This window comes from Crocuta crocuta, unplaced genomic scaffold (assembly GCF_008692635.1).
Source record: "Crocuta crocuta isolate KB4526 unplaced genomic scaffold, BGI_CrCroc_1.0 scaffold382, whole genome shotgun sequence".
NCBI lineage: Eukaryota > Metazoa > Chordata > Mammalia > Carnivora > Hyaenidae > Crocuta > Crocuta crocuta.
This window is the reverse complement of record NW_027531873.1, coordinates 3,160,075-3,187,148: the sequence shown is the minus strand read 5'-3', so window position 1 is coordinate 3,187,148 and position 27,074 is coordinate 3,160,075. Positions and strand designations below refer to the sequence as shown.

At 35.1% G+C, this 27,074-nt stretch overlaps 2 protein-coding genes across 4 annotated transcripts in view; one reads left to right on the top strand and one right to left on the bottom strand.

Annotated features, from left to right (window-relative positions):
• LOC144238939 (doublecortin domain-containing protein 1-like) overlaps nucleotides 1-21,594 on the bottom strand; it is a 103,272-nt gene extending 81,678 nt beyond the window's left edge. Inside the window, exons 1-2 of one of the 3 annotated variants that reach the window (XM_077772884.1) lie at nucleotides 21,514-21,577; nucleotides 16,462-16,528 (exon numbers count right to left, since the gene is read on the bottom strand). Coding sequence is in view for 1 of the 3 variants with exons in the window: in XM_077772883.1 (XP_077629009.1) it covers nucleotides 21,514-21,552 (39 nt within the window). In the remaining 2 variants the exon portion in view is untranslated. Of the gene's footprint in view, nucleotides 1-11,713; nucleotides 11,758-16,461; nucleotides 16,529-21,513 lie in introns of those variants that run through there. The other 2 variants (XM_077772883.1, XM_077772885.1) reach the window with 2 other exon arrangements.
• A 62-nt stretch (nucleotides 21,595-21,656) lies between these two features.
• The window catches only part of DNAJC24 (DnaJ heat shock protein family (Hsp40) member C24), a 55,705-nt gene continuing 50,287 nt past the window's right edge, over nucleotides 21,657-27,074 (top strand). The window contains exons 1-2 of the mRNA XM_077772824.1: nucleotides 21,657-21,726; nucleotides 22,515-22,658. Of these exons, the coding sequence (XP_077628950.1) occupies nucleotides 22,548-22,658 (111 nt within the window). The 5' untranslated portion in view covers nucleotides 21,657-21,726; nucleotides 22,515-22,547. The remainder of the gene's footprint in view (nucleotides 21,727-22,514; nucleotides 22,659-27,074) is intronic.

Here is a 27,074-nt window from a genome sequence, read left to right as displayed (position 1 = left end):
AATGTTATCTGTTAGAAATACAAATCAAAGTATTTTTAAGTAAACTATGATTGAGATTTGTTTTAAAACACTCCTAAAAGTAGAAAGGAATATAAATACAAATAGAAGAAAACTGATGATTGCTTAACTTCAGTAAAGAATATATGAGGGTTTACTATTTTTTACTGTGTGTTTGAAAATGTTCATAACAAAATGTTTTTTAAAATTCATATGGAATTTATATTTTATTAAATATGTTTAAAAGACTTATGGGGGAGGGGGTGCCTGGGTGGCCCAATCGGCTAAGTGTCCAACTTCGGCTCAGGTCATGATCTCATGATTTGTGGGTTTGAGCCCCACGTCGGGCCCTGTGCTGCCAGCTCAGAGCCTGGAGCCTGCTTCAGATTCTGTGTCTCCCTCTCTCTCTGACCCTCCTCTGCTCACGTTCTCTCTTTCTTTCTCTCTCTCTCTCTCTCTCAGAAATAACTAAACATTAAAAAAAAAAAAAAGACTTATGGGGGCACCTGGGTGGCTCAGTCAGTAAAGGTCCTGACTTTGGCTCAAGTCATGATCCCATGGCTTCTGAGTTTGAGCTCCTCATCAGGCTCTGTGCTGACAGCTCAGAGCCTGGAGCCTGTTTCCGATTATGTGTCCCTTTCTCACTGTGCCCCTTCCCCTGTTCGTGCTCTGTCTCTCTCTCAAGAATAAATAAAACATTAAAGAAAACTTTAAAAGGATTATGTAACTGTTTTACTTTAATTTTTTAATGTTTTTATTTATTTTTGAGACAAAGAGACAGAGAGTGAGTGGGGGAGGGGCACAGAAAGAGGGACACACAGAATCTGACGTAGGCTCCAGGTCCGGAGCTGTCAGCAGAGAGCCCTGTGTGTGACTTGAACTCATGAAAATGGTGAGATCATGACCTGAGCCAAAGTCAGACACATAGCTGACTGAGCCTCCCAGGTGTCCCTTAACAGTTTTACTTTAAAATTTCAACATTCTTATATGCCTGAAATTACATCTTTTCCAACTATTTAAGCTTATAATGAGACACAATAATGTCAACTTAAAAATGTGCAAGATACTCTATGTTTCTCAAAATTCTATTAGGCAGTACATGAGCAAAACTATTTGAAGTCCACTGTTCTAGTCAATAAGTAGCTCTGACCTCAGCTTTGAGTAAGGAGAGAATGTAGATGGGACAGAATTGACACAGATACCCTCCTACTTCTCTCCTCAAATAAACTGGTATTGGCTCAGTCTTCCTGGGTTTGCCTAGGAAGGGCTCGTTCCAGAGGTGAGAGGATCTCATAGTGCTGTCATTGTAGACCAAGTACTTAAAACTGCCACAGAATCACCATAAATTTGCACTCTTTTTACAGCTCATTCTAGGTCTCTAAACCAGATAGTGATGATTCAAAGCATTAGCTCAAAATTCAGATTGTGAGGAAGGATTACAGAAGTTCAAAGTGAAAAGAGTACTGTCAATTGGAAAATTACCTTCATGTAATGGTAGCCATGGAGGACAGACATTACAGAGCAAGCTAACCCAGAGGGCTCCGAGACCAAATTAAAATACTCTATTCACACACACACACATACACACAGACACAGACACACACAAATTTAAAACACACAATGCTAATAAAGGGGAAAGCAAGCAATAAAGTTTAACATGCTTAGGATGGGAGTGAGTGGAAGAATCACACTATCTGAATCCTGGGTTACATGATATTCACATGTTCAGATATCTCTGCCTATTGATGGTATCTTCCCCATGATGGTATGCTGTGAGGACCAAAGTTGAGATTTGAGTTAGTGGCCCAGACAGAAGGTACAAGTTATTAAATGGCACATACTTGCTAATGCTAGATAACAGAGAAGCAGGTAAACTTGTCCAAAGCTGTAGTTTGCCAGTTAACTTAGTGAAGATATATAGGTTTTATTTGCATTTTTTGGGCATAGCACTGTTGGCAAAAATGGGACCAGACTGAATGTTATGAATAGGTAGCCAATTTACAGATGATATCGCTATTAGCCCTAAAGTGGCAAGATCATGACTTGGTCTTTCTGCCTTTCTATTGCATAAATAAAACTTGTCCATTCCATCATACATGCCATTTCTTCTATTTATATGGTATGTTTCATAGATTACTAACTTGGTTAATATGTATGTAGTACATCTACTGAATTATGCTTTTTTTTCTCACACAACTTCCTCATATCTATATACAGTCTATGAATTTCACCTATATCTCATAAACTATTAGCTTAAATTTATTCTCTGTGCTTAACATTTCTTATGAGTGTTATTATCCCATTTGCTTTCTTATCTTGTATAGCAGAATGGAATATTCAAACTTATATTATATGGTGCCTTCTAGTGGGTGTGAGATACAAGGAACAAAAGAAAACATGCATGTGGAAGAAAGATACAAGAAGATAAGAAGTATGGAATTGCCCTCATCTTAAAAGGCTTCAGATGCAATTATAGCAAGACTGCAGGATACAAAATTAAAATACAAAGTCAATTGCAAACTAGTAGAATTTGAAATTTAAAACATATTCCCATTTACCAGAATGGTTAAAATAAAAACACAAGAAATAACAAGTATATAAAGAAAAATGAAACTTTGGGCACTGTTGGTAGGAATATACTGGTACAGGCACTATGGAAATCAGTAGGGAGGTTACTCAAAAAATTAAAAATAGAATTACCATATGATCTAGTAATTCCACTATAGGGTATTTACCCAAAGAAAACAAAAACACTAATTCAAAAAAAAATGGAGCCATATGTTCATTACGACATTATTTATAATAGTCAATATATGGAAGTAACCCAAGTATCCATTCACAGATGAATGGATAAAGAAGTGGCATATATGCACATATATAATGGAATACTACTCAACCATAAAAATGAATGAAATCTTGCCATTTGGAATAACATGGATGAACTTAGAGGATATAATGCTAAGTGAAATAAATCAGTCAGAGAACAAAGAATACCTATGATTTCACTCATTTATGGAATTTAAGAAACAAAGCGGGATGCCTGGCTGGCTCAATCAGTGGGGCATGTGACTCTTGATCTCAGAGTCATGAGTTCAAGCTCCATACTGGGCCCAGAGATTACTTTAAACAAAGCAAAACAAAACAAATGAACATAGAAGAAAATAGACAAACAAAAAACCAGATTCTTAAATACAGAGAACAAACTAGTGATTGCCAGAGTGAAGTAGGTGAGGGTATGGGTGAAATAAACAAAGGGGATTAAGAGTACACTTAACTTGATGAACACTGAGAAATACATGCAATTGTTAAGTCATTATAATGTACACCTGCAACTTATCTAAATGTATATTAATTCTACTTGAATTTAAAAAAACATTACCATTTATATTAGCCCTCAAAAATGAAATATTGAAGTATAAGTCTAATAAATTATATATAAGATGTATATGAGAAAAACCAAAAAAGTCCAGAAACAGACCCACATAGTCAACTTATCCTGACAAAGGAGCAAAGTCAATACAAATCATAAAGATAATTTTTTCAACAAACAGTCCCAGAGAAACTGGGCATGCACATGCAAAAAAAAAAAACAAAAAACAAATCCAAACACAATTCGTATCCTTCATAAGAATTAGCTCAAAATAAATCAAAGAACTAACCGTACAAAACAAAACTATAAAACTGCTAGAAATTGAAGAGAAAATGCACACGACTTTGGTACGTCAGTGACTTTTCAGCTATAACACCAAAGGCATGATCCATGAAAGAAATAATAGGATAGACTACTATATTAAAATTAAAAACTTCTAGGGTGCCTGGCTGGTGCAGTCAGTATAGAATGTGACTCTAGATCTTGGGGTTGTGAGTTCAAGCCTCATATTGAGTGCAGAGATTAATTAAAAATATAATCTTAAAATAATAACTTCTGCTATGTGGAAGACAGTATCAGGAGAATGGGAAGACAAACCACAAACTAGGAGAAAATATTTGCAATGGTACATCTGATAAAGGACAAATATACAAAGAACTCTGAAAACTCAGTAGTAAGAAAGCAAACAACCTGATCAAAAAGGGACCAAAGACTTGCTTGCCTAGGTGGCTTGATTAAACTTTGGCTCAGATTATGATCTCATATTTCATGAATTTGAGCCCTGCATCAGGCTCTGTGCTGACAGTGTAGAGCTTGCTTTGGATTCTCTCTCTCCCTCTCTGTCTACCACTCCCTTGGTTGCTCTCTGTCTCTCTCAAGGTAAAATTTTCTTTCTTTCTTTCTTTTTTTGTTAATTTTTAATGTTTTATTTATTTCTGAGAGAGAGAGAGAGCAGGGAAGGGTCAGAGAGAGAGGGAGACACAGAATCTGAAGCAGGCTCCAGGCTCTGAGCTAGCTGTCAGCACAGAGCCTGATGTGGGGCTCAAACCCACAAACTCTAAGATCATGACCTGAGCCAAAGTCAGAAGCTTAACTGACTGAGTCACCCAGGCACCCCTAAATTGTTTTTCTTTTTCTTTTCTCTTAAAAAAGGGGTGGGAGAGTCTTTGACACCAGACCAAATAAGATATACAAATGACGAATAAGCATATGAAAAGATGCTCCCCATCATATGTCATCAGGGAAATGCAAACTACATTAACACAGGTACCACTAACATACTTACTAGAATGACCAAAATCCACAACAGTGACAATGCCTAGTGCTGACAAGAACGTGAAGGAACATGAACTCTCATTCTTTGCTGGTGAGAATGCAAAATGGTACAGTCACTTTGAAAGACAGTTTGGTGGTTTCTTATGAAACTAAACATACTTTTACCACATGATTCAGCAATCATGAATCTTGGCATTTATCAAAGGATTTGAAAATTTATGTCTACACAAAAATTTGCAGATGGATGTTTATAGCAGCTTTATTCATCCTTGCTAAAACTTGAAAGCAACCAAGATGTTCTGAATTCAATGGGTAAATAAACAAATGATGAAATGTTGTTCAATACTAAAAAGAAATGAGCTATTACAGCAGGAAAAGATATGGAGGGATCTTAAATGCATACTATTAAGTGAAAGAAGTCAATCTGAAAAGGCTATGTACTATATGATTCTAACTACATGACATTCTGGAAAAGGCGTAACTGTGAAGACATTAAAAAGATCAGTGGTTGTTAGGGGCTTGAGGAGGTAGGAATGAATAGAGAGAACTTAGATGATTATTATGGTAGTGAAAATACCACATATGATACCATTATGATGGAAACATTTGTCCAAACCCATAGAAGTCACAATACCAAGAGTTAGCCCTATGTAAACTATGGACTCCAGGTGATTACAATGAGTCAATGTAGGTTTATCAATTGTAACAAATATACCACTCTGGTGGGGCATATTGATAATGGGAGTGACTGTGTATGTGTGAAGGTAGGGGTTTTATGGGAAATCTTATACTTTTTCTTCAATCTGGCTATGAATCTTAAAAAGCTTTAATTTTAAAAAAGGATTCAGGTCATTGTTCTCTAGATTCCAGCACAGGTAGATTGTACATATTTAACAGGATAAGAATCAAAGTTAACCTCCAAAGACCAGTCTCAAGCAATGGATATTTGGAAATTAGGTAGAGCTCTTGGCCATATTTCATCTAGTCAGAATGTATATCTGTCCATTGAGGACTACTGTACCATTTCAGTAATGGAATACCATATTTTTTGTCACCTGATTTGGCCTCACTGATTTAATTACCATTAACTTCCCCCGAGTGTTGAACCAATGTCTCCACAACATAGCAAAAGCCATTACACCTTGTAGTTGCACCCTCAAGTATATTAAAATATTGTCCAAGATAATGACCTTATTAGGAGACATGTGGTAGGCTATCTTTCAGATATAGAGAGCCATTTTGTAAAGGCTCATCTCTCACAGAGTTTGTCCCAGAAGGCTGACCATTCAATTCAGTGAAGGAAAACACTTGATTTCTTTGTGAAATTTACCTTTTTTGTATGTATAAACATATAAAATATGTATTAATCACCCAGACTAATTATTTTTTAATGAATTTTTCAGCAACAGAAATATAGCTTACTGTAGAAGGGTCTGTTTTCTAATTTAATAATTTAATAGTTGTATTCCAGTGGAAATCTATGTTACCAAAATTTATGTTATAAACAGAATATTTCAATTGGAAAAAAATTGGGAAGGTTAAGGACCTGAGTTCCAGACTCTCAAATAAGTTATTTTTCCTATTGGAATGTTTTGTTCTAATAGCAATAATTATACAACTATATAAACTAAACATACTATGATAAGCCCAGCCATCCAACTTTTTGCCTTATTCTGTGCTACCAGAACTATGGTTAGCAGAGCAGTTCTTGCATATTCTTATCACTTCTTTATCCTGTCACCCATTGTTATTATAAAAAAAATCAAGTTTACTTAAATATAAAGAAGGCATCTTTGTGGTCCTCCAAATGTGTTTTCCCTAAAACCACTTTGTTAATTCCTAATCTCATCATTACTCAATCCATCAAATATTTAAGTATGAACTATTCCCAGACTTTAAAATAGACAACAAATGGGGGGTGGGGTGACGGGGTGGCTCAGTAGTTTAAGCTTCCAATTCTTGAATTCCACTCAGGTTATGATCTCATGGTTCATGAGTTTGAGCGCCATGTCAGGCTCTGTGCTGGCAGCATGGAGCCTGTTTGGGATTCTTTCTCTCCCTCTCCCCCTCCCCACCCCTGCTTGCTCACTCTCTCTCACAATAAATAAATAAACATTAAAAAAAAACAGACAATAAATGGATAAAAAAAGATGCTATATATATATGTATATATATATATATAATGGAATATTATTCAGCAATCAAAAGAATGAAATTTTGCCATTTTCAACAACATGGATGGAACTAGATGGCATTAATGCTAAGTGAAATAAGTGAGAGAAAGACAAGTATCATATGATTTCACTCATATGTAGAATTTGAGAAATCCAACAGATGAATATAGGGAAAGGGAGGAAAAATAAGATAAAAACAGAGAGGGAGGCAAACCATAAGAGAACAAACTCTTAAATATAGAGAACAAACTCAGGGTTGCTGGAGGCCTTTGGGGTATGGGGATGGGCTAAATGGGTGATGTGCATTAAGGAGGGCACTTGTTGGGATGAGCACTGAGTGTTATATATAAGTGATAGATCACTAAACTCTACTCCTGAACTCATTAATTACACTATGTTAACTTGGATTTAAATAAAATTAAAAAAATAGACAACTAATTCAATGTTGAACAAGACAACATTTTTCTCCACTAGTTGAAGTTTCATTAACACAATTTTAATTAACCTAATCCATTAAGAACAATTTGTATGATGATAATTGGAGTTATCTCCCATACTGAGATTTAAAAGCTCAAAAAAATAAAGTCTCTTATAATCTCCTACCCTTGGAGTTAACCATCACTATAATTTTTTAATATTTGTTTTTAGATGTTCATCTATGATTTTACAGATAAAGCCTTTTCTTTAAACAAAAGTGTGACCATATTATATATATAGTTTCTATAGAGTTGTGTTCACTGAATGAGAATATTCTTATGTTATTAAATATGTGTTGAGACATATTTTGTATTATTTAAAAAAAATTTTAATCTCACAAACCGTGAGATCATGACCTGAACTGAAATCAAGAGTCAGACTCTTAACCCAATAAGCCACCCAGGAGTCCCTTTATTATTTTTTTAATATGCTAGCTAATTGCTCTAAATGCGTCTTACTATAAATAGAGCTGTGGTTCTTACATGCTCCTTTGACCATACCATAGAAAAGTTCCCTAAGAAGTTTTAGAAGTTATATTCCCAGTTCAGAGTATGAACAATTTTAAGGCTGTGTATATTCATTTCCAAATTGGATATGTTTTCACAAATGTACCAATGGGTACACTGGTACCAAAAATAGTATATGAAAACCCATCTAATAGCACTCATTCATACTTCTTAACCTGACAAATTTTAGAATAATTTTCTAACCAGTAGTAAACATTTAATTTTTAAACCTATAATTTAAATTCTTCATCCTATTAATACTCAAGGAGGAATATTAAAGGAAAATAAGAGATATTTTTATGGACTATAAATTGTTTTAATTCTACTTAGAAACCATTCAATTAAGAGAAGAAATTTCTAAAATACAGAATATATATTAAACTTCCAGATATTTTAAAGATAACTGAGTTCAAAATATCTAATTAGCCCAATACCTCCTTTCCCATATACTTATTAGAACATATCCAATTATCTTGAAAAAGGCAATTAAAATTACTATTAATAATCTTAATACTAGGACATGTTATAATTCATTTGATAATTACATTTCCCACAAAGATACTGTCAACATAAACTGTGAAACTGCAGATCCATCCTGTTTACAAGTATCAGAGACAATATGCTCACTATTCTGTTGTACTTAAATGTTAAATTGCAGTTTTTCTTAACAGGTAATACGTGACATGAAACATGTCTGATTTTATGCTTCATAACTTCCATTCTCATGTTTAACATTAAGAAATTATATTTATGTATCACACATGTCAGAAAATAATTTAAATAAACTAAGAAAAATAATAACAACCAGGCCTTTCATTTCACATGCAAAATATAAATCTTTTATTCATAGATACCAAAGAACCATCTGCAATCAGAAATGCAAGCTATTTATATTTTATGATTTATGTAGCTAGTATAAATATTTTATCTAAGTGTTCTTGTTTAATATTTTCAGAAATATTTATGAATCAAAATATTAAGTCATAAAAATAAGAAAAATAAAGAGCCCACCTTTTAAGATTCACTCATAAATTTTAAGAATTCTTATTTCTATTTTTATTCTGATCTTTGTAACAAGGAAAATAAATGTAATTATTTTGATTTTAAAAACATACGCCAGAAAAGGTACCATTTAAACTAGGTTGAAGTTTACATTATTTATTGATATTTTTCTTCAAAAATATGCATTAGAATAAATATTTTTCTAAGCTTCAAAATAAATATAGTACATGGTTCTAGCATATTTATTTTTTTTGAAAAGGTGTTCTGATCTTAGACAACATAAATACTAGGCAGTGTGGTAGTTGCCATAGTAACAAATAAATAGGTGCATAAAAATACATTCCAGTTTTCAAATGTATACACTTTTTTTCATAAATACGCATATTTTATAGGTAAAAGATTATTCAACCCTTGCTTTACCTTCCTTTTTAGAGAGAGAAACATAATGCTCTAGATATAAAAGGTTATCATGTAGCAATAAAGCAGGCTCAAAAAAGTTTCAAACACTATATGGGAAATCTTAAGGTTTTTATGTCAATTTTCTAAAATGAAAACAGGAAAAAAACTCCTTTGAATTTCTATTACTTTAGTGGTCAGTCCTTTAGGTAAAAAAAAAAATTGCACAAACTCCTTTTCCTCGCAAGCATGAAATTCCCTTTTATTTTGCAGAAGTTTCTTCTTTCTCCTCTCCATTTGTTAAAATATAATCTTCCTCTGTATAGGTACCCTAGAACTCACAGAAAGTATATTGATAAAGTGTTCTGAATTTTACACTTAAAGCTTAAGAGGATTTACCATACATTTCATAGGGCTGGAGAGGGGCAGTGTTATAAGACATGATGTTAAGTTTGAAATCTTATTGAAAGGTAGTGGGTCAAGCAAACCAAAATAGAACAGGAAAACTGCTCAACCATTACAGGGAAACAAATCCTTCAAAACCAATTACATTAATTTGGACTTCCAATTTGTTTCTATAACAACTATTATGTAACATTCTCCTAGAGTGAGAATTCAGAATTTTAAAAGATGGCCATCTAGGCAGAGAGCCAAATAAGAGATGACAAAGCAGTGCTCCACAGCTTACCTTGTGCTAACTCCTTGATGGAGAAGCCATGCACCATAATGGCTAAGAATGGACTGAACTAGCCTGAAAGAGGAACATCCTTATCAAGCATACACATGATCCTATTTACTCTTATTGAAGAGAAATCAATTTTTTTCCCTAGGGGAGACAGTAAATTTAAACTTTAAGAAGTCAAAAAAATGAATTAAGACATTAGTCAAATATTTGTGACTATTGGAATAGAATAGGTTATACAGATGATGTGACTCCTGCAAAAGGAATACAACAACAACAACAACAACAACAACAACAAAACCCATCATCTTGTCATTCTTCTTTCTTCCCAAGCTTTTCAACTATGTCCCTCTGCTTTTACCATTTTAAAGTGATGGAAAAATATCCCTAGAGACTGGAAAGGAGGAACACATATCAATCTTTAAAACAAGGGGAGAATGATTTTGGTAATTAGCTTAGTTTTACCTGGAAACATGTAATAAATTAAACAATCAATTAGTAACACTAGAAGGGCATGAAATACTGGAAGACAACCAACAGAGTATCTCAAAAGCCAAGTATGCCAAATGAACTTAGTATCTTTGCATCTGATAGAATGACAGGTCATATTATCAGGTAAGAAGTGAGTAGTATAGTCTATTTCAGGGTTGTAAGCCTTTTCATTCTATTCTCCAATCCAGGATAAGCAAAAATGGTTAAGAAAAAAAGAATGTAAAAACTGACTTCATTGCAAAACCAGTGGCTATTGACACATTTCCTCTCTCTTAAGGATCTGCTTCAAAACTATCTTTATTGATGACTAGTCAGGAATCTTGACCTCCTTTATGTTTAGCTCCATCACATTAGATCCCTGAGATGTTTCAAAATTTAAAAGTTTATTTCCTTAGTTTTCTTTCCAACTTGTTGACCTTTCTTTTCCTTAAGGATCTTAAATGGCTTGTTGCTTCAACTAAGTGATGCTGCACTGGGATAAGATATAAATCCATTTTAGGTAGAAATTTTCAGAAGGAAAGAAGGGAGCTGGCTTGGTGAATGAAATTAAAAGGACTGACTGAGACTAGAGAAAGTGGTAAGTAATGGAATGGTATTTAAATAGAAGTGCAGGGGCACTTAGGTGGTTCAGTCTGTTAAGTATCCAATTTCTGCTCAGGTTAAGATCTTGAAGCTAGAATTCAAGTGCCACGCTGGGCTTTGTGTTGACAGCCCAGAGCCTGGAGCCTGCTTCAGATTCTGTGCCTCCCTTTCTCTGTCCTTCTGCTCATGCACACACACTCTCTCTCAAAAATAAACATTAAAACAAAATTAAATAGAAGTGCTCATAAAAACACTCAAAACAAATAGTGACGACTAGCTTGTTATTTGGCTAGAAAAGGGAGATATGTAAAGAAGATCAAGGGTGTGGAGTCAAGAAATGAACCCAATTTCAAGGAGAGACGTCTCTGTGGCATATGACCACCAAGCTAAGTACACAGAGGGTCAGACGCATAGCTATGGTGGAAAGAGGTGCCAGCTTAAAAAGGAAGTAAAAAATTTGGCCTGTGTTACAGAATCAGACAAGAGCTAACTGCTATGTTGAACTGCGCTGCCTATTGGACCAGGACAGTTGTTGTTCCTCATTATGTAATTAACAGCCCTGTTTTCCCAACTTCTGGGAAATAAATCTTAGGAAGAACAAAACTTTGGTCCTTGAATTGTCTGTTTGATCTTAACTATTTTTCTAAGCCTAAATACCATGTAAACAAGCAATCAGAGATGCTCTCCAGCTAGAGAGGAGAGTGTCCCTTGAACATTATCTGTGCAGGGTAAGCAAGAAGGAAATTGGGGGCAACCAAACCTTCCTCCCTTCCACTCTTCCAAGAAGAGGCAGTCAAATCCTTCTCTTCTACTCTCATCTTACAACATTCTAGAATGTTTCTACGTTATGAAAAAATTTGGCCAAATAAAACGGACTTTATTTTATAACAAAAAATTACTAAGAACGGAGGAATATTTATATTTACCAAGCCAAGACTATAATCAATAATTTATTTATTTTAATAAAGAAATTATAGAAAAAATAATTATAGAAAAGATAAAGGACACATGAAGGCAGTGAACTGGAATGGAAAGGCCTCTGGAACTAAGCCAAGACATTCTGGAGTTTTTTTTGTTTTTGTTTTTGCTTTGTGTTTTAAGTTCACGCCCAGCATGGAAGCCCAATGAGAGGCTTGAGCTAACGACCATGAGATCAAGACTTGAGCCAAGATCAAGAATCAGACATTTAATGGAATGAGACACCCAGGCATTCCCATCCTTTTTTATTTTTACTTTTATTTTTTAGAAATTCTGCAGTTCTGATCTTAGTTTTGGGCCAGACCTGGGGTAAAATCCTAAACTTTCCTGGGTTCATATCTTCTGTCTAAAAAGAAATGAATGAATGAGGAGGAATAATACATAAATAAGGAGGAATGATAGCAGAGGGGAACTCTCAAGTTCTTCTATCTGTAAAGTTTTAGCCATTTAGTAGAAGAGATATCACATATAGAAGCTAAGTCAGTGTGACAGAAAATGCAAAAGATGTGTAGTCAGCTAACTTGAGTTTGAATTTTGCTTTGGTCCCTCCTTAATCTTATTTCCTAATGTGTAGGACAACAGTATCTGCCTTACCTACCTTATAGAATTGTTATATAGATCAACTGAGGAAATATATAATGTGTAAAAGTGCTTGTTAATTATAAACATTAGTGCTCAGTTTTGTATTAAGTTCTGCATCCTGCACTAAGAAATTTTAGACAAGGTAGAATGTGTTCCAGAGACTCCCTGTTATCAGAGAAGATGCAATATTATAATTTACAATTTAGCAGTATGTTTCCTCAGCTATTGATTTGCTAAAAGTGCCACAGTTGGACAGCTCAGATTCCTATGAACTCAGGTATGAGGGGCTGTTCTCTGTTATAGGAAAAATGTGTAAGATTTCTAAACCTATTAGAAGTGGGGAGTTGGCTAAAAGTCATGTAGCTATGTTGGTTGATGGTATGTTAGAAGTCGAAAGAGACGGAAAAAAAGAAGTAGAAAGAGAGGAAAAGAGGAATTGTTTTGGCTACAGAAAGAATCAACTTAAAATCTAGACTAAACACTAAGATGAGGAATATCAGCAGAAAGGAGTGAGGGCACTGGGAATCACCATTCTGATTCTGTGAAGTGTGTTAGTTGGACCTGCTTTATACATGATGGAGACCACTGTAGAAAAAATAAACTGGGACGTCATCAGACATAAAGAATAACATTTGGAAAGCTTAGCCAGTAAAAATACTATTAAACTGAGCTATTAAATGTAAGGATCCCAACCTTTTTTTTTTTTTTTTTTTACTGATAAATTGCTTTTATCATTATTATATCTGAATTTTCACTGAGTAAGTATGTAATGAATTTCAGATGGCTCTCCTCACCTTTCCAGAACACAAAAAGTTCATTTGTGAAGGCGGCATTTTTACTTGATATATAGAAAAATGGGAAAAAATGTATATGTATATACACATATTATATATATTATATAAATACACATATAATGAAATACAAAATAAGAATGATTTCTAAGAAACAATAAAAATTCATTTTTATTGATTTTGAATCATATTATAATTATGATCTTCTTAAATAAAGATGGATCCAGGATGGCATGCCTCTCTAAGGGATGGTATGCTATAGAGCAAACCGCAGCAAAAAGGTAAAAAAGATAGGACTGAAGCAAGATACAGTCTCATTAGTGCAATGAAATTCAACTTCATTCATTATGTATGTATTGACTATCAATCAATACCTATGATTAGAGAGATATCAAAATATAAATTATTTTGGTCAAATTAATCCAAATATGTTTCTAATCATTTCAAATGCTGTAAGCTTGCCAATTCTCCCTGTATTAAAGATTATTATCTAGTATCTGGACCAATCTTCGCTCCAAAAGTCCAAGGCTGGGAACCAAGTAACAGCAGCACTTGAATCCTGATGATAGGATTAGCCTCATCTAACTGAAGCAAGACACAGGGAAACAGCATATGCCATGGACTGGGACCGAAAGACTAGTTACAGAAAAATCTTCTTTTACATCTGGTTACACTTTCTTATCTTACTTCTTTTGCAGTATTATCTGACTTTAAACTAAAATTAACATAAGATCTATTTCTAAGTATATCTTGAATATACTTAGAATATATATATTGAATATGTATAGATATATCTGAATATTGTCTATATGTATTAACAAAATTCACTATCTCATTTTTTAAAAGACTGTATTTTTAAATAATCTCTATACCCAGCATGGAGATCAAACTCACAACGCTGAGATAAGCTGAGATAAGAGTTGCATTTTTCACTGACTGAGCTAGCCAGGTGCCCCTACTATCTCATTTTCTAAATTAGATGCTTTAAATGCTTAATTTAAATAATATGTGTACATTGTGCTATGAAATAATTTTTCCTTTTCTTATACAAAAATAAGAAAAGTGATTTAAGTCACCCCAAATATAAATAAAAACAAAAATTAAGTTAATATTCATAGAGATTAACACTGCAGATCAGGATTTATACTACAAAGACAAAAATCATATAGTCTTTCAAATTAATATATCTGACTGTCTTTCTCTAATGCTCCTGCTTCACCTGCAGCACATGAGACAAGGTAATAATTTATGATAATCATATGAAAATATACAATTAATATTCATCACCTCTCATTCCTCATCACTTTAGATGATCAGTAATGCAGAGTGAAAATGCTGTCAGATTTCTAATTGCTTTGTAATGGGCTTGAAACAGGGAAATCATTAAAGGCAAACAATCTGTCATTTGTCTGTTACTTTATCTATCTCACAAAAAAACTCATTAAAGAAATTGCTAATGAACTACAAAAGACTATACTCATGGTGCTTCTACAGTAGATTAACAAGTAATACTATGAATTGCTTAAAATATTTTAAAAATATGGTATTTTGTGGAAATTCATCTGAAAACATTCATCTGTTTTCATCAGAAAACATCTAAAGTATATTTTTTAAGCCATGTGGCTTCATTATTTTGGCATCTAATCCATCATTACAGGAGTCCCTTTAGCATATAAGATTTGTTTTTCATCAGTCTTTAAATAATTAAGCTGAAAGGTTGCAAGAAGAAGCTGAAATGCTAAATGTGTTTATTACCAGTAAACTGACACATGTAAAAAAATGTACTATAGTAACCCCAATGCTAAGCAAAGAATATATTTTAAAATTTGATTTTTACCCTCATACCTCTACAGACTTTGAACTGTTGAATTTGAAATGTGTCATTCATCTTAACACTATCATTATACAAAAAATATATTCTACTCTTAAAACTGACCATAAAATTATTCTTTTTTAAAATTGTATGTTTAAGTAATCTCTAAACCCAGTGTGAAACTCAAACTCACAACCCCAAAATCAAAAGTCATATGCTCTCCAGACTGAGCCCCAACCAACCATAGTATTATTAAACTCTGCATAACATTAATTAATTTGAAATTTTAAAGATATTAACCAATGCTGAAATGTTTCATAATACTACATCAAATAATTTCGAAGGGGAAACAAATCATTGAAGGACCACACCAAATTTTATATGTCTTTATCATTGCTGTCTTTATATATGAGAAACTTAGTATCAAAAAATCTCTAGTAATGACATTAATCTAGTTTTAAAAACAAAAAGGTATATAAACAAAAAACCTAGTAATGTTTCATTGGCTATGGTCAGTTGCATTTTATTTTTGAAAAAAATATGAAAGTACTCATGCTTTTCATTATGCTAATGATGAATTAAATAATGAATTTATTTCCTACAACAAAACATAAGAATCTTTGCAATAAGACAAACTTGTAGATCTATTCGTATCTATTGGAATATATACAAATTTAAATGCAGTGGCATGTTCAGCCAGGTGCCATGGTTGAATATAGGAGTTAATTCCAAGCTAACTTCAAAAGATTCCATAACACTGTGGAAACATCTTTATTATACTCTCTAATTGACTTAAACAGACTTCATATCAACTGTTTAACACATTTTAACCCACAAATTAACACCCCTTGATCATTCAGATTAACCTTTCTTCTGTGAGTCAATTACACAACAAAGATAAAATAAACTTTAAAAAATCAGTTTTAAAAACTAAAATGGAGAAAAAAGAATGAATTAAAAAAAGGATATAATGCATATCACCACATGGTTGGAAGAGGTCATCACAAGGTTTCAAATTACAAGGTAACTGGAAAGCTCAAAGAAAAGCCAGAGTGGTCATAAGAACAAAGAGAAATGCATAAAGAAGTGAATGGGGGGAATAAGTTGGTATTTATTATGATTACTAAAGAGAAACAGAAGATGGATTACAGAAGGTATCTTTAATACATTCATGGAAAGATTAAAACATCAGATGTAAAGAGGTAGTAAGACAGGAACAAGAATTCCAGGTAAGATAAAGACCTCCAAAAGGTCTCGAATAAGGTTGAAAGAACACTGACACAAATGAAGTTAAAGAAACAAGAAAAACACAGCAACAGGTGTGGTGCCAGCTAAAGTATTTACCTCTTTGTCTTTCCAGCTTAGTGTATTGCCTGGCTCCAACTCAATGAATGTTCACTGATGATTATTGCTGAAAAGACAAAAGAGAGAATAAATCAAGTGAAGACAACCAGTGAGGGGAAAAAATACAAAAATGAAAAACCATTTCTGAAAGATGAGGTAGAATTGTTCAATAGGGCTGATTCTCAATACTGTCTAAAAGCATTATGATAACATGCCAAAAAAAAAGGGAAAAAAAAAGAAGTTTCTATAATTCTAACCATTCATCTCTCCCTTCCACTAAAACTTAATACTTAAATATTTGGAGCTTAATACTTCCATGTATCTTCTTGGATGAACCTCATTGAGTCAAGGATTTCAATCATTCAAGTAATCTGCCTTATTCTATTCACATTAACTATAAGTTAGTAACTGTCACAGCACCCATATTTCCTCTGGCATAGTACTTCCTCAGTTATTTCAGTTGTCTGTTTACCCAGATAAACTCTAAGCTTTTATAAGGGCTACAGCCAACTGTCTTGTGTCTCTTGTAACAAAGTGTGTGACACACAGTAGACACTTGATAAGTGGTTTGTTGATTGAATGAATAAGTGAATGAAGACTCTATATGTACTATGTGTATGTATATATGTGCATATATGTGTGTGTGCTTATCTCATCACTAGCTAATTCTTGATGGTTTTCCTATCTTCCCAGTAGATTTTAAGTTGCTATCGGGCAATTGTCTAATTTCAGTACATAACCATAATAGTTTGTGGTACTTAAAAATAAATACAGCTTAGTTCACTAATATGAAAATCCTAAAAACTCAGAGATAAATAAGACCAAGAAAATTAAAGAGGAGTTGGCGATGAAACCAGTAGAAAGAACCAAGTAAATATAATCCTAGGATAAAAATAGCAGAAATACACTGTATATATTGCAAATATTATCCATCAATGAGAAGCACAATTTACTAATAGGATATCAAATTAAGAATTTATAAATGTGTGATAGATATTAGTTAATGGGCAGATACGGACTAAAGTGATGAATTGAGTAAGAATGTGATTTTTTACCATCACTACAACCAAGGGTCTTAAACCTATATCTATATCTATATAACTATACTTACATCTACACCTATATCTACATTTAATTCTTGATATAGTACTTAATCAATCATCTTGAAATGAAATATTTAATATATGTCTACCTTGCTTGTGTAGATGCTGATGACACAGGTATTAAGAGGTTTCCCCATGCTTTTAATTTATTCACAAACTATAGTTCAACAAACATTTGGTTCTGGTATCATTTTTTCAACTCAATAGTTTGCAGTTTTCACCTGCTCTGTTTGGAAATTCCTAAAATACAGCTATTAATTTTTAAATTCTAAAATCCAAAACTCAACAAATGTTTCACTATTAATAATAATAACAACAACAAAAGCTAATCTTTCCTGTGTACTTACTACCCTCAGGCACTATTTTCTCACGGAATCCTCACAACAGACATAGAGGGAGATACTCTTATTAACCCTATTTTATACAGAAAGAAACCAAGGCACAGAGATTAATTAACTTAAAATGTTCATATAACCAGTAAGAGACAAAGCCTGGACTCAAACCTATGCAGTCTGACACCAGACTTCATGCTCTTAACCATTATCCTAACATACTTTATATTTCTGCTATGTTAGTTTTACATAAAATGGATAAATTACTGGGGCACCTGGCTGGCTTAGTCGGTAGAACATGTGACTCCTAGATCTCAGGGTCATGAGTTAGAGCCCCACATTGGATGGGGAACCTACTTAAAAAAAAGTGGATAAATTACCTTCTTAAGATAGTGAGAAACAAAACTATTATAGTTACACATCAACTTCAGACATATGGCAAGATAGCTGGTGCTTAGTTTCTTTGAGAGGTGTCCCTGCCCTTCAGATCTTATGGAATTAGGGAATCAGAACATACATCCAAAGTGTATAATAGTACTCTGTGAGATAGGATGAGTGCAAATGAGGAGTATACACAGCACTTGCTATGAAAGTAGAGAAGACGAACTCATTTCTAAAGTCTCGATGGAAGAGATGGGTCTTCAAGGGGGGATACAATTGATAGGTGGAAGCAAAGAGCAAAGATGGTATAAGCAAGGAGAACCGCCTGAACAAAATTATGGATAAAGCACCAAGAAAAGATCCCACCGTTTAAATGTTTCATGTAGGAGGTTAATAGGTGATGAGGCTAGAAAACTAAGGATCATATTGTAGTGGTAAGTAAATACCAGGTTAAGGAGTTAGCACTTTATTTTCCATTTTATTGATTTACTTATTTTTTACAGTAAACTTTATACCAACATGGGGCTTGAACTCATGACCCTGAGATCAAGAGTCACATGCTCTATCAATTGAGCCAGTCAGGCACCCACCCCAAGACTTTATCCTCTAGACCTGGCTTGTTCAATACAGCAGTTACTAGTTTCATGTAGCTATTGAGCACCTGAGATGTGGCAAGTCCAAACTGTGAATGAGCACTACAGGTAAAATACACAGCAGCTTTTGAAAACTTAGTATGAAAAAACAATGTAAAATACAATTAATAATTTCTACATTGATTATATTTGAAACAATCATACGCCACATATATTAGGTTAAATATAATATATTATTGAAATTAATTTCACCTCTTTTTACTTTCCTAATGTGGCTACTAGGAAATTTAAAATCATATATGTGGTTTGCATCTGTGGCTTACATCATATTTCTATTGGGCAATAATGCTGTAAAAAATGAAAACTGAAGAAAAATGAGCAGGGATTCATGCAAAAAGTGTTTTAAGAGGTCTATTCTGGAATAATAAATTCAGATTGTAAAACAACTAATCTGGAATAATAAATTCAGATTGTAAAACAACTAATCTGGATTTTCAATAAGCCAATGGCAGGAAAAGAAAAAAAAAATACCAAGACTGCAGTGAAGTGGGACTGCTATACCTAGGATATTTAAGAGACAGAACAGTCAAAAGCAATGTGTAGACTTTGTTTGGATCATGATTCAAGCAAACTAACCATAAAAGTAATTTCTGAGACAACTAAGGAAATGTAAATAGAGACTAGATATTGGATCCCATCAATTACTTATTAAACATTTCAGTGGAATAATGACATTATGGAGATGAAAAAGTTGCAAACTAAAGTATGCTTTAGTGATATGAGCTAAAGTATGTCAAGATGAAATGACAGAAGACTAGGGAATTGCCAGGGGAAAAATGTATATCTCGTACTATCTAAAACCTAAATAAGTACATACATACATATATACAAACACATGCACACACGCAGCACACACACACAAATATAAAAGAGTAAATTGAGAAAATGGAGGTACTGTGATCAGACTTTTCAGAATTTGGTTAAAAAAAGGGAATAAAAGAGAAAGCACAATATCCTAAGGAATCATAAATCAAAGTTATATGCTCTTGCTGTAAAAACTGTAGAATCTGAGCATAACTATCTATATAAGGAAGGACTAAGCAGTAGAAAAGGGGTGTTTGAGGGCTAAAAGTTCAATGGTGTGTCAAGGAAGGTATTCAGAAAAACACAATTCTGTCATGTAAGGTATTTCTAGAGCCACACAGCAGATATGTTGGAATCAGGACTAAAATCAAATCCTCTGACTTAGCATAATGTTCTGTCTCTAACTTAAACATGACAAAATCCGATGGAGAACCCAATCTATACTTTTCGCTCTGGATTTTCCAACTTTCTTGTGTCATTCAGTTATTCTTTATACCATCATTAAATAATTTGACCATATTAAAATATTTTACTTACTGTACTTAGGTTTATCTTGAATGCTTCTCAAACTGAGATTTGGTAGAAGATAAAATAGAAGGAAAACAGTAAAATTTAAAGCAGTAACAACAAGAAAATTTAAGCAGTAACAAGAGAACCTACTTAACATCTCCAACTGAAATTTAAATCATGTTGCCAAAACACAAGATGCAGTTTCACCTCTGGGTACAATGCAAGGAAGAGAGGTCAAAGTTAAGGTCTGTTGTATGGAGATAATAAACGGGAGGAACAAAAGGAAAAGCAGAATGAAGAAGGAAAAAAAATAAAACTAACAAAAAACCCCCTAACAATGGCTTTTTGGAATACCCAACAACTGCCTCAAAGTGGAATGGTTCATTCTGCTTTTTTTGTAAATGGGAAAGATAGCATGGCTTCCCTAGTAATATACTTACTGAGCATCCTGTTCTGCTGCTATACAATTAGCTCTTTGGCCTTGACGCTTGGTTTGTTTCCTCATCTACAAAATGGGAATATTAACACCTGCCTTACTAGTCTCACTGGGTTGAAATGAAAGTGAACTGAGGAAGTAAATGTGAAGGGACTACTTTTGAAAGTTACCAGTTGCTAAGACCTACAAGAAACAATTGGGTTGAAGATCTTTTCCAGGGTGGGGCCTGGGTGGCTGACTTCGTTGAGAGTCGGGACTCTTGATTTTGGCTTAGTCCTGGGATGCATTTGCCGTCCCAACCCCTCCACTGGCTGGGACTGACCGTGGAGCCTGCTTGAGATTCTCTCGCTCTCGCTCTCTCGCTCTGTGTGTGTATGTGTGTGTGTGTCTGTGTGTCGGTGTCTCTGTCTCTCTCTCGGCCCCTCTCCCTCTTCTCCCTTGCGCGCGCTCTCTCAAATAAAAAAGAAAAAAAAATCTTTTCCAATTAAAACTGAAAAGAAAAACTTCAACTGGCATAGGTTTTCTCTTAATTTTCAACTGAGAATATTCTAAGGGAAGTGTAGCGACCCGGGAGGAATGAGATCTCATCCTTCACAACCCCCTACTCCACATTTCCCCTTCCCCCCCCTCCCCCGCCAAAGAACCATCAACAACCACAAAAGGATTGGGAGCAGCGCTGGGTAGGGTAAGCGGAGGAAGCTTTGGGGAAGACGGGGGAAGCCCGGGGATGGCGGTACTCCTGAGGGAGAGGAGAGACGCCACAGTCGCAGAGCTGGGACCAGAGGGAGTTAGAAAGAGGCGGAAGACACCTCTTTTCACAACCCGGCACTTACTGTTGGTAAACTCCTCAGAAAGCAGAGGCTGGTTACCATAGCGACCGCGTCCAGGAGGGCGGAGCGCCCCTGGCGTTTGGTGTCTCGGCCAAAAGAGCTCGACTAGAAACGTAGTCACGTCAGAGCAATGACTTCCGGCGGAAGGAGAAGCCGGTTCCGGGTTTTGGCTGACTGCAGGGAAGGAGTGGGTGCTGAGGACTCTTAGGAAGTTCGGTAAGTTTGATCCTGAGTAAAGGCAGCATAGGATATCTGCCTAAGGCGGGGTGGTACAGCCGCCCTGACTACAGTGGATTCCCAAGTCTCAATTTTGAGGGGCTCCCCACCTCCATCTCTTGAAGTTAACAGCTGTGCGAAGATGCCTGATCTCTGGGGCTGCAAGCGAGGTCTGTAGTACAGAGGGCTGAAGTATCCTCCGGTGAGCGGTCTCAGTTCTTTGCGAGCGCCAGAAACCGAGGGACCCTTGCCGTCTACCTGCCGCCGGTGCTGACTGGCTCTTTCGCATATTATTCTTTTGAGTTAATCTGGAAGAAATGTGAACGCTATGAAATGGAAACGCTGAGGGAATGCTCCCAAATTCATTTTAATTCCTTACAGTTTTGTTTTGCTTTCAACATTTTTAAAATTTGTCAACATTTATTAAATTTCTCTAGTGTCTTTAGTGAGGACTTCTTGTGTGCCGCTTTTACCTTGAGACTAGCGCAAATACCTTCTTAGAGGTCATCATCGGTCGAGTTCATTTTCGGATTCTTTTTTATTAATGCTATTACATATTCACTGATTTAAGATATAAGGGTATATCGAAACCTGTAACACTTTCCATACTTGTCTGTATACTTAATACATGAGATTTTTGGGGCGTTTTGAAATGAAAATACATACTTCATCAGGATTGTACTGTAATCATGATTTTTTCAAGTAAATATTAAAGATCTTAGAAAAGTATTTGCGCATTTCTTCAATCCTGCAAACTGTAATGAATCGTCAACAATGTTTTTATTAAGCCTATCGGAGAAGGCCCACTTCCTGTTCAATGGATGATGGCATTTGAGCAGATACCAAAGAAGGATTGGTACAGCATTCTGGGGGCAGACCCATCTGCAAGTATGTCAGACCTAAAACAAAAGTATCAAAAACTCATATTACTGGTAAGTCTTTGCTTGCAGATTTTAATCATGTGGGTGTGGGCAGAGGGAACAGTTTTTTCGGATGTGATCGGAAATTTAGGTTTCCCTAAAATGAATACATGTTATCAAAGCAGGTAGTAAGGTATTAATTTGGTTAATTGAAAGTTTCAGTAATATTGAAAAAAAATTTTTGTTTTTTTAAATTTGAGGTGGGAAAACATGGTTTGGAGCAGGAGATCTGAGTCATGCAGGTTGATTTGGAATCCTGATTCTGGCACTAACTGTGGTAACAGGACAAGTTAATTTCCCCTGTATGTGCTTCAGAGAGGATTAAATGAAATAGTCCACATAAAATTGTTAGAATAAGCAGTGCTAGCATCCAGTAGCCGCTAGCTACATGTGTCTGTTGAGCACTTGAAATGTGGCTAGTCCAAAATGAAATTTACTATAAATGTAAAATACACAGTGGATTGTGAAGACTTAGTACAAAAAATGAATATAAAATAATCTAAACTTTATGTTGATTACATATTGAGGTGATAATATTTTTGGTATATTGGTTATTTTGTATATTTTACATAATATACGTGCATATATTTACATATAGAATAAAATATAAAAATAATTTAATCTGTGTTTTGCTTTAATACTGCATATGTGGCTTGCATTTATAGTTTGTATTGTGTTTTTATTGAATGGCGCCCATTTAGGCCGTTTATACACTGTTTTTCACACAGCTCCATTCTTTTGTGAAATGAGTTGTGGTCTTTATAAGTATATAGTATCTTTGTGAACTGTTATTTTAATTTTTTTCAACCTATATTGTGAAGTTCCTTAGCCAATGTCAGTAACTCTATAATGGTCTCCATTTAATTCAGTTTACAAAAGGGATAGAGTATCATTACTTATGTAGCATTAGTTGTTTCTTTAGTTTTTGTCAGATAGATCTGTGAAATTTTGCAAAAACTGTTAGTGTTTATTGTGAGAAACAGTAGCTGTTTTACTGTTAGGAATGTATTACTATCCCTTCTTTAGGTAGTAAGTTAACTGAATGATATTAAAATTTCTTTTGTCTCAGAATCTTAAGATTTCTTTCATTAAAGTCAAGGAGACTTGATTGAAATTTTTTTCCTAATACTGAATCATCGTCCCTCATTTAAGTGAGAGTTGAGGCTGGAAAAGTAGATTGGGTCTAGATCATGCAGGCCTTTTAGGCCATGTTGACCTTTAATTTAGCAATGAGAAGCCATTTGCTCTTCATATGGTAGCATTTGTCAAACACCAAAATGAATGAATCATTTTGTATACCCTCTCTTATCCTACCAGAAAGTTCCAGTTGCTCTAGATCTTCACCAACATTTGATGCTATTTGTTTCTTTCATTTCATCTATTGAGGGATTCTCAATTTTTTGCCACCATTGACATTTAGGGCTGGATAATTCTATGTTATGTGGGGCTGGTCCTGTGCAGTGTAGGATGTTCAGTAGCATTCTAGATGCCAGTAACAACCAAAATGCCTCCTGAGAGTCAAAATGGCCAAACTCCCTGTCCCATTGAGAACCACCACCCAATTCTGTGTTTATAGTGATCTCTCATTGTGGTTTTATTTTGTATTTCTCTGATGACTAATGATTTTAAGCATTTTTAAGTGTTACTGTTAGCCATTTGTATAATTATCTTTTCTGAAGTGTCTTTTTTAAAAATCAAGTATATTTTTGGGGCACCTGGGTGGCTCAGTTGGTTAAGCATCTGACTTCAGCTCAAGTCATGATCTCGCAGTTTGGAGGGTTTCCTCTCAGTTCTCCAGTCCTGTCCTCCAACTTTAGTAGGCCACTTGTGCCAGTGCCTCATAGATGACTCTTGGCTTTCCTGCCCTATCTCTCTTCTTTCTTGTGAATACTTGGTAAAGGCCTGTGGGATAGAATTGGTGGGCAGGTACAGTCTCTGTACGATTGGTGTCCCTAGGTCATGACAGTCTGGAGCTGACCCTGAAAAATGATTAAAAGTTTGTTTTCTTCTTCTTTTCTTTCAAGTTTATTTATTTATTTTGAGAGAGACAGAGAGAGACAAGATGAGTTGGGGAGCAGGAGACAGAGAGGGAGAGAGAAATCCCAAGCAGGCTCCACACGGTCAGCATAGAGTTCCATGTGGGGCTTGAAGTCATGAACCGTGAGATCATGACCTGAGCTGAAACCAAGAGTTGGATGCTTAATGGACTGAGCCACCAGGCGCCCCAAGTTTGTTTTCTCCTTACCTATGTCTGTGGTGGCTTTCTGCTCCTGCTGTTGTGCCAAAGATAAAACCAGTAATGGGTTTCTTCCCTTCTGGAGAGGACCTTTTCATTTTGAATTTGGATTCATTGGGTTTCTTTGAGTCCTCAGCTCCGTATTTAAAACAACAACAACAACAACAACAACAACACAACTATGAGTTTGTAGGATATCTGGCTTCTTCTGGATTATTCCTATCTGCATTAAAGTGTACCATTATTTCTCCCATCTTTGAAAAAATAAAAAGCCTACCCTTTCTCTCAACCCATTTCTGCCACTTATTGCCCCAAATCTGTGTTGTTCTTTTTAAAAAAAGATGTTTATTTTTTTTTAATTTTGAGGTGAGGGAGGGGCAGAGGAAGAGGGAGAGAGAATCCCAAACAGGGTCCGCACTGTCAGCACAGAGCCTGATGCGGGGCTCTGTCTCACAAACCCCATGAGATCATGACCTGAGCTGAAATCAAGAGTTGGATGTTTAACCAGCTGAGCCCCCCAGGTAATCCTCTGTATTCTTTGTAGCAAAAAAAAAATTTTAAAGATGTTATCTCTATTTCCTTTCTCCAATTTTTCTCTTCTTAACTCTCTTAAACCTACTCCAGTGAGGCTTTGCTCCCACAACAACACTGAAACTGCTCTTATCAAGATTGTCAATGATATATGTAATGGGAAAAAACACAGTCCTCCTGTGTTTTTCCTTTACTCATACATTATTCTTCCATCACCAGATGTGTGGATTTTCAACACATCAAGCAATTTTCTGCAACACCAGTTGGATGTCCTGTAATTCACGTCAATTCTGACATTACCTGCAGACAGCATCAGATCCCACAAAGTTAAGGGCTTACTCCCACAACATTGCCCCCACTTGAGATGCCAGTCGTAAGTCGCAGGTTGTCACTTATACTTCTGACTGACCAGCTGTAGATTAGGATTCCCTGACCCCTTCCTTGAGTTTGATAATTTGCTAGAATGGCTCACAGAACTCAGGGAAATAATCATGTTTACCAGTTTATTATATAATAAAGGATATGATAAAGAATACAGACGAACATCCAGATGAAGAAATGCAGAGTACAGGAGCTTCTGTCCCAGTGAAGTTGGGGTATAGCCACCCTTCTAGCATGTAGATGTATGTGTTTACCAATTCAGATACTTTCTGAACCTGTACTATTGGGGATTTTGTGTAGGCTTCATCATGTTGGTATGATTGATTATTAACTCCATTTCTAGTTTCTCTCCCTTCTTTGGAGAATGAGGGGTAGGCCTGAAAGTTCCAAGCTCCTAATTATGGCTTAGGCTTTCTGATGCTCAGCCCCTATCCAGGAGTCCACCGATAGTCACCCATTAGAAAAAAGACTCCAGTCACTGGAAGATTTATAGGGATTTAGGAATTCTGTACCAGAAACTGGAGGCAGAGATGTGGATATTTTTTTCTATTATTTCACAATATCCATTTTGCTATAAACAGTGGTTAATACTTAGTCTTCATTTTGTTTTATTAGTAAGATGGCCATTTAGCCTTCTTTTCCCAGAGTAGTTATGGTATTGTCCTGGCATAATTAACATCTGCCTTTTTCATTTTTTTTTGAAATGTCAATATTTAAATTATAAATTTATTTTGAAGTTTTTTTGTAGTTGTAGCCAACTGTGTAAATTATCACCACAGTTAAAATATGGAACATTTACATAGTGCTAAAAAGTTTCTTTGTGCCTTTTGATCCCCTGATGCCTACAACTTTAACCAGCTGGACCAGTGATTCTGGTGCACAGGTGTGTGTGGGCCCCCTGTACTGTGTTACGGTACCTGCAAATGTGAGGAACTGAAGGCCTGGAGAAGGAGGGTTAAAGTGAGCAAAGAAAAAAAAAAAGACAAAGGGAAAAATGATTGGCCCAACTGTCTCCAAATAATCTTTGCTGTATTGGCTCCTTGTGGAGAGATGGAGTTTGGAGGAGAGGACTTTCTAGACTAAGCTCAGTTAAAAAAAAAAATAAAAAAAAAAAGCAAAATATCTTCTCCTAACTTGGTTTCTTCCTAAGCCAAATAGAGCTGAAGAAATCTGAACAAAGCTGGTAAGTATGGGTAGATTGCTTTGGAATGAAGAGGTAGATCTACTAGGTACTGTTGGTAAGCTATGGAAGAAGACTTGGAAAGGGGTAAGACACTATG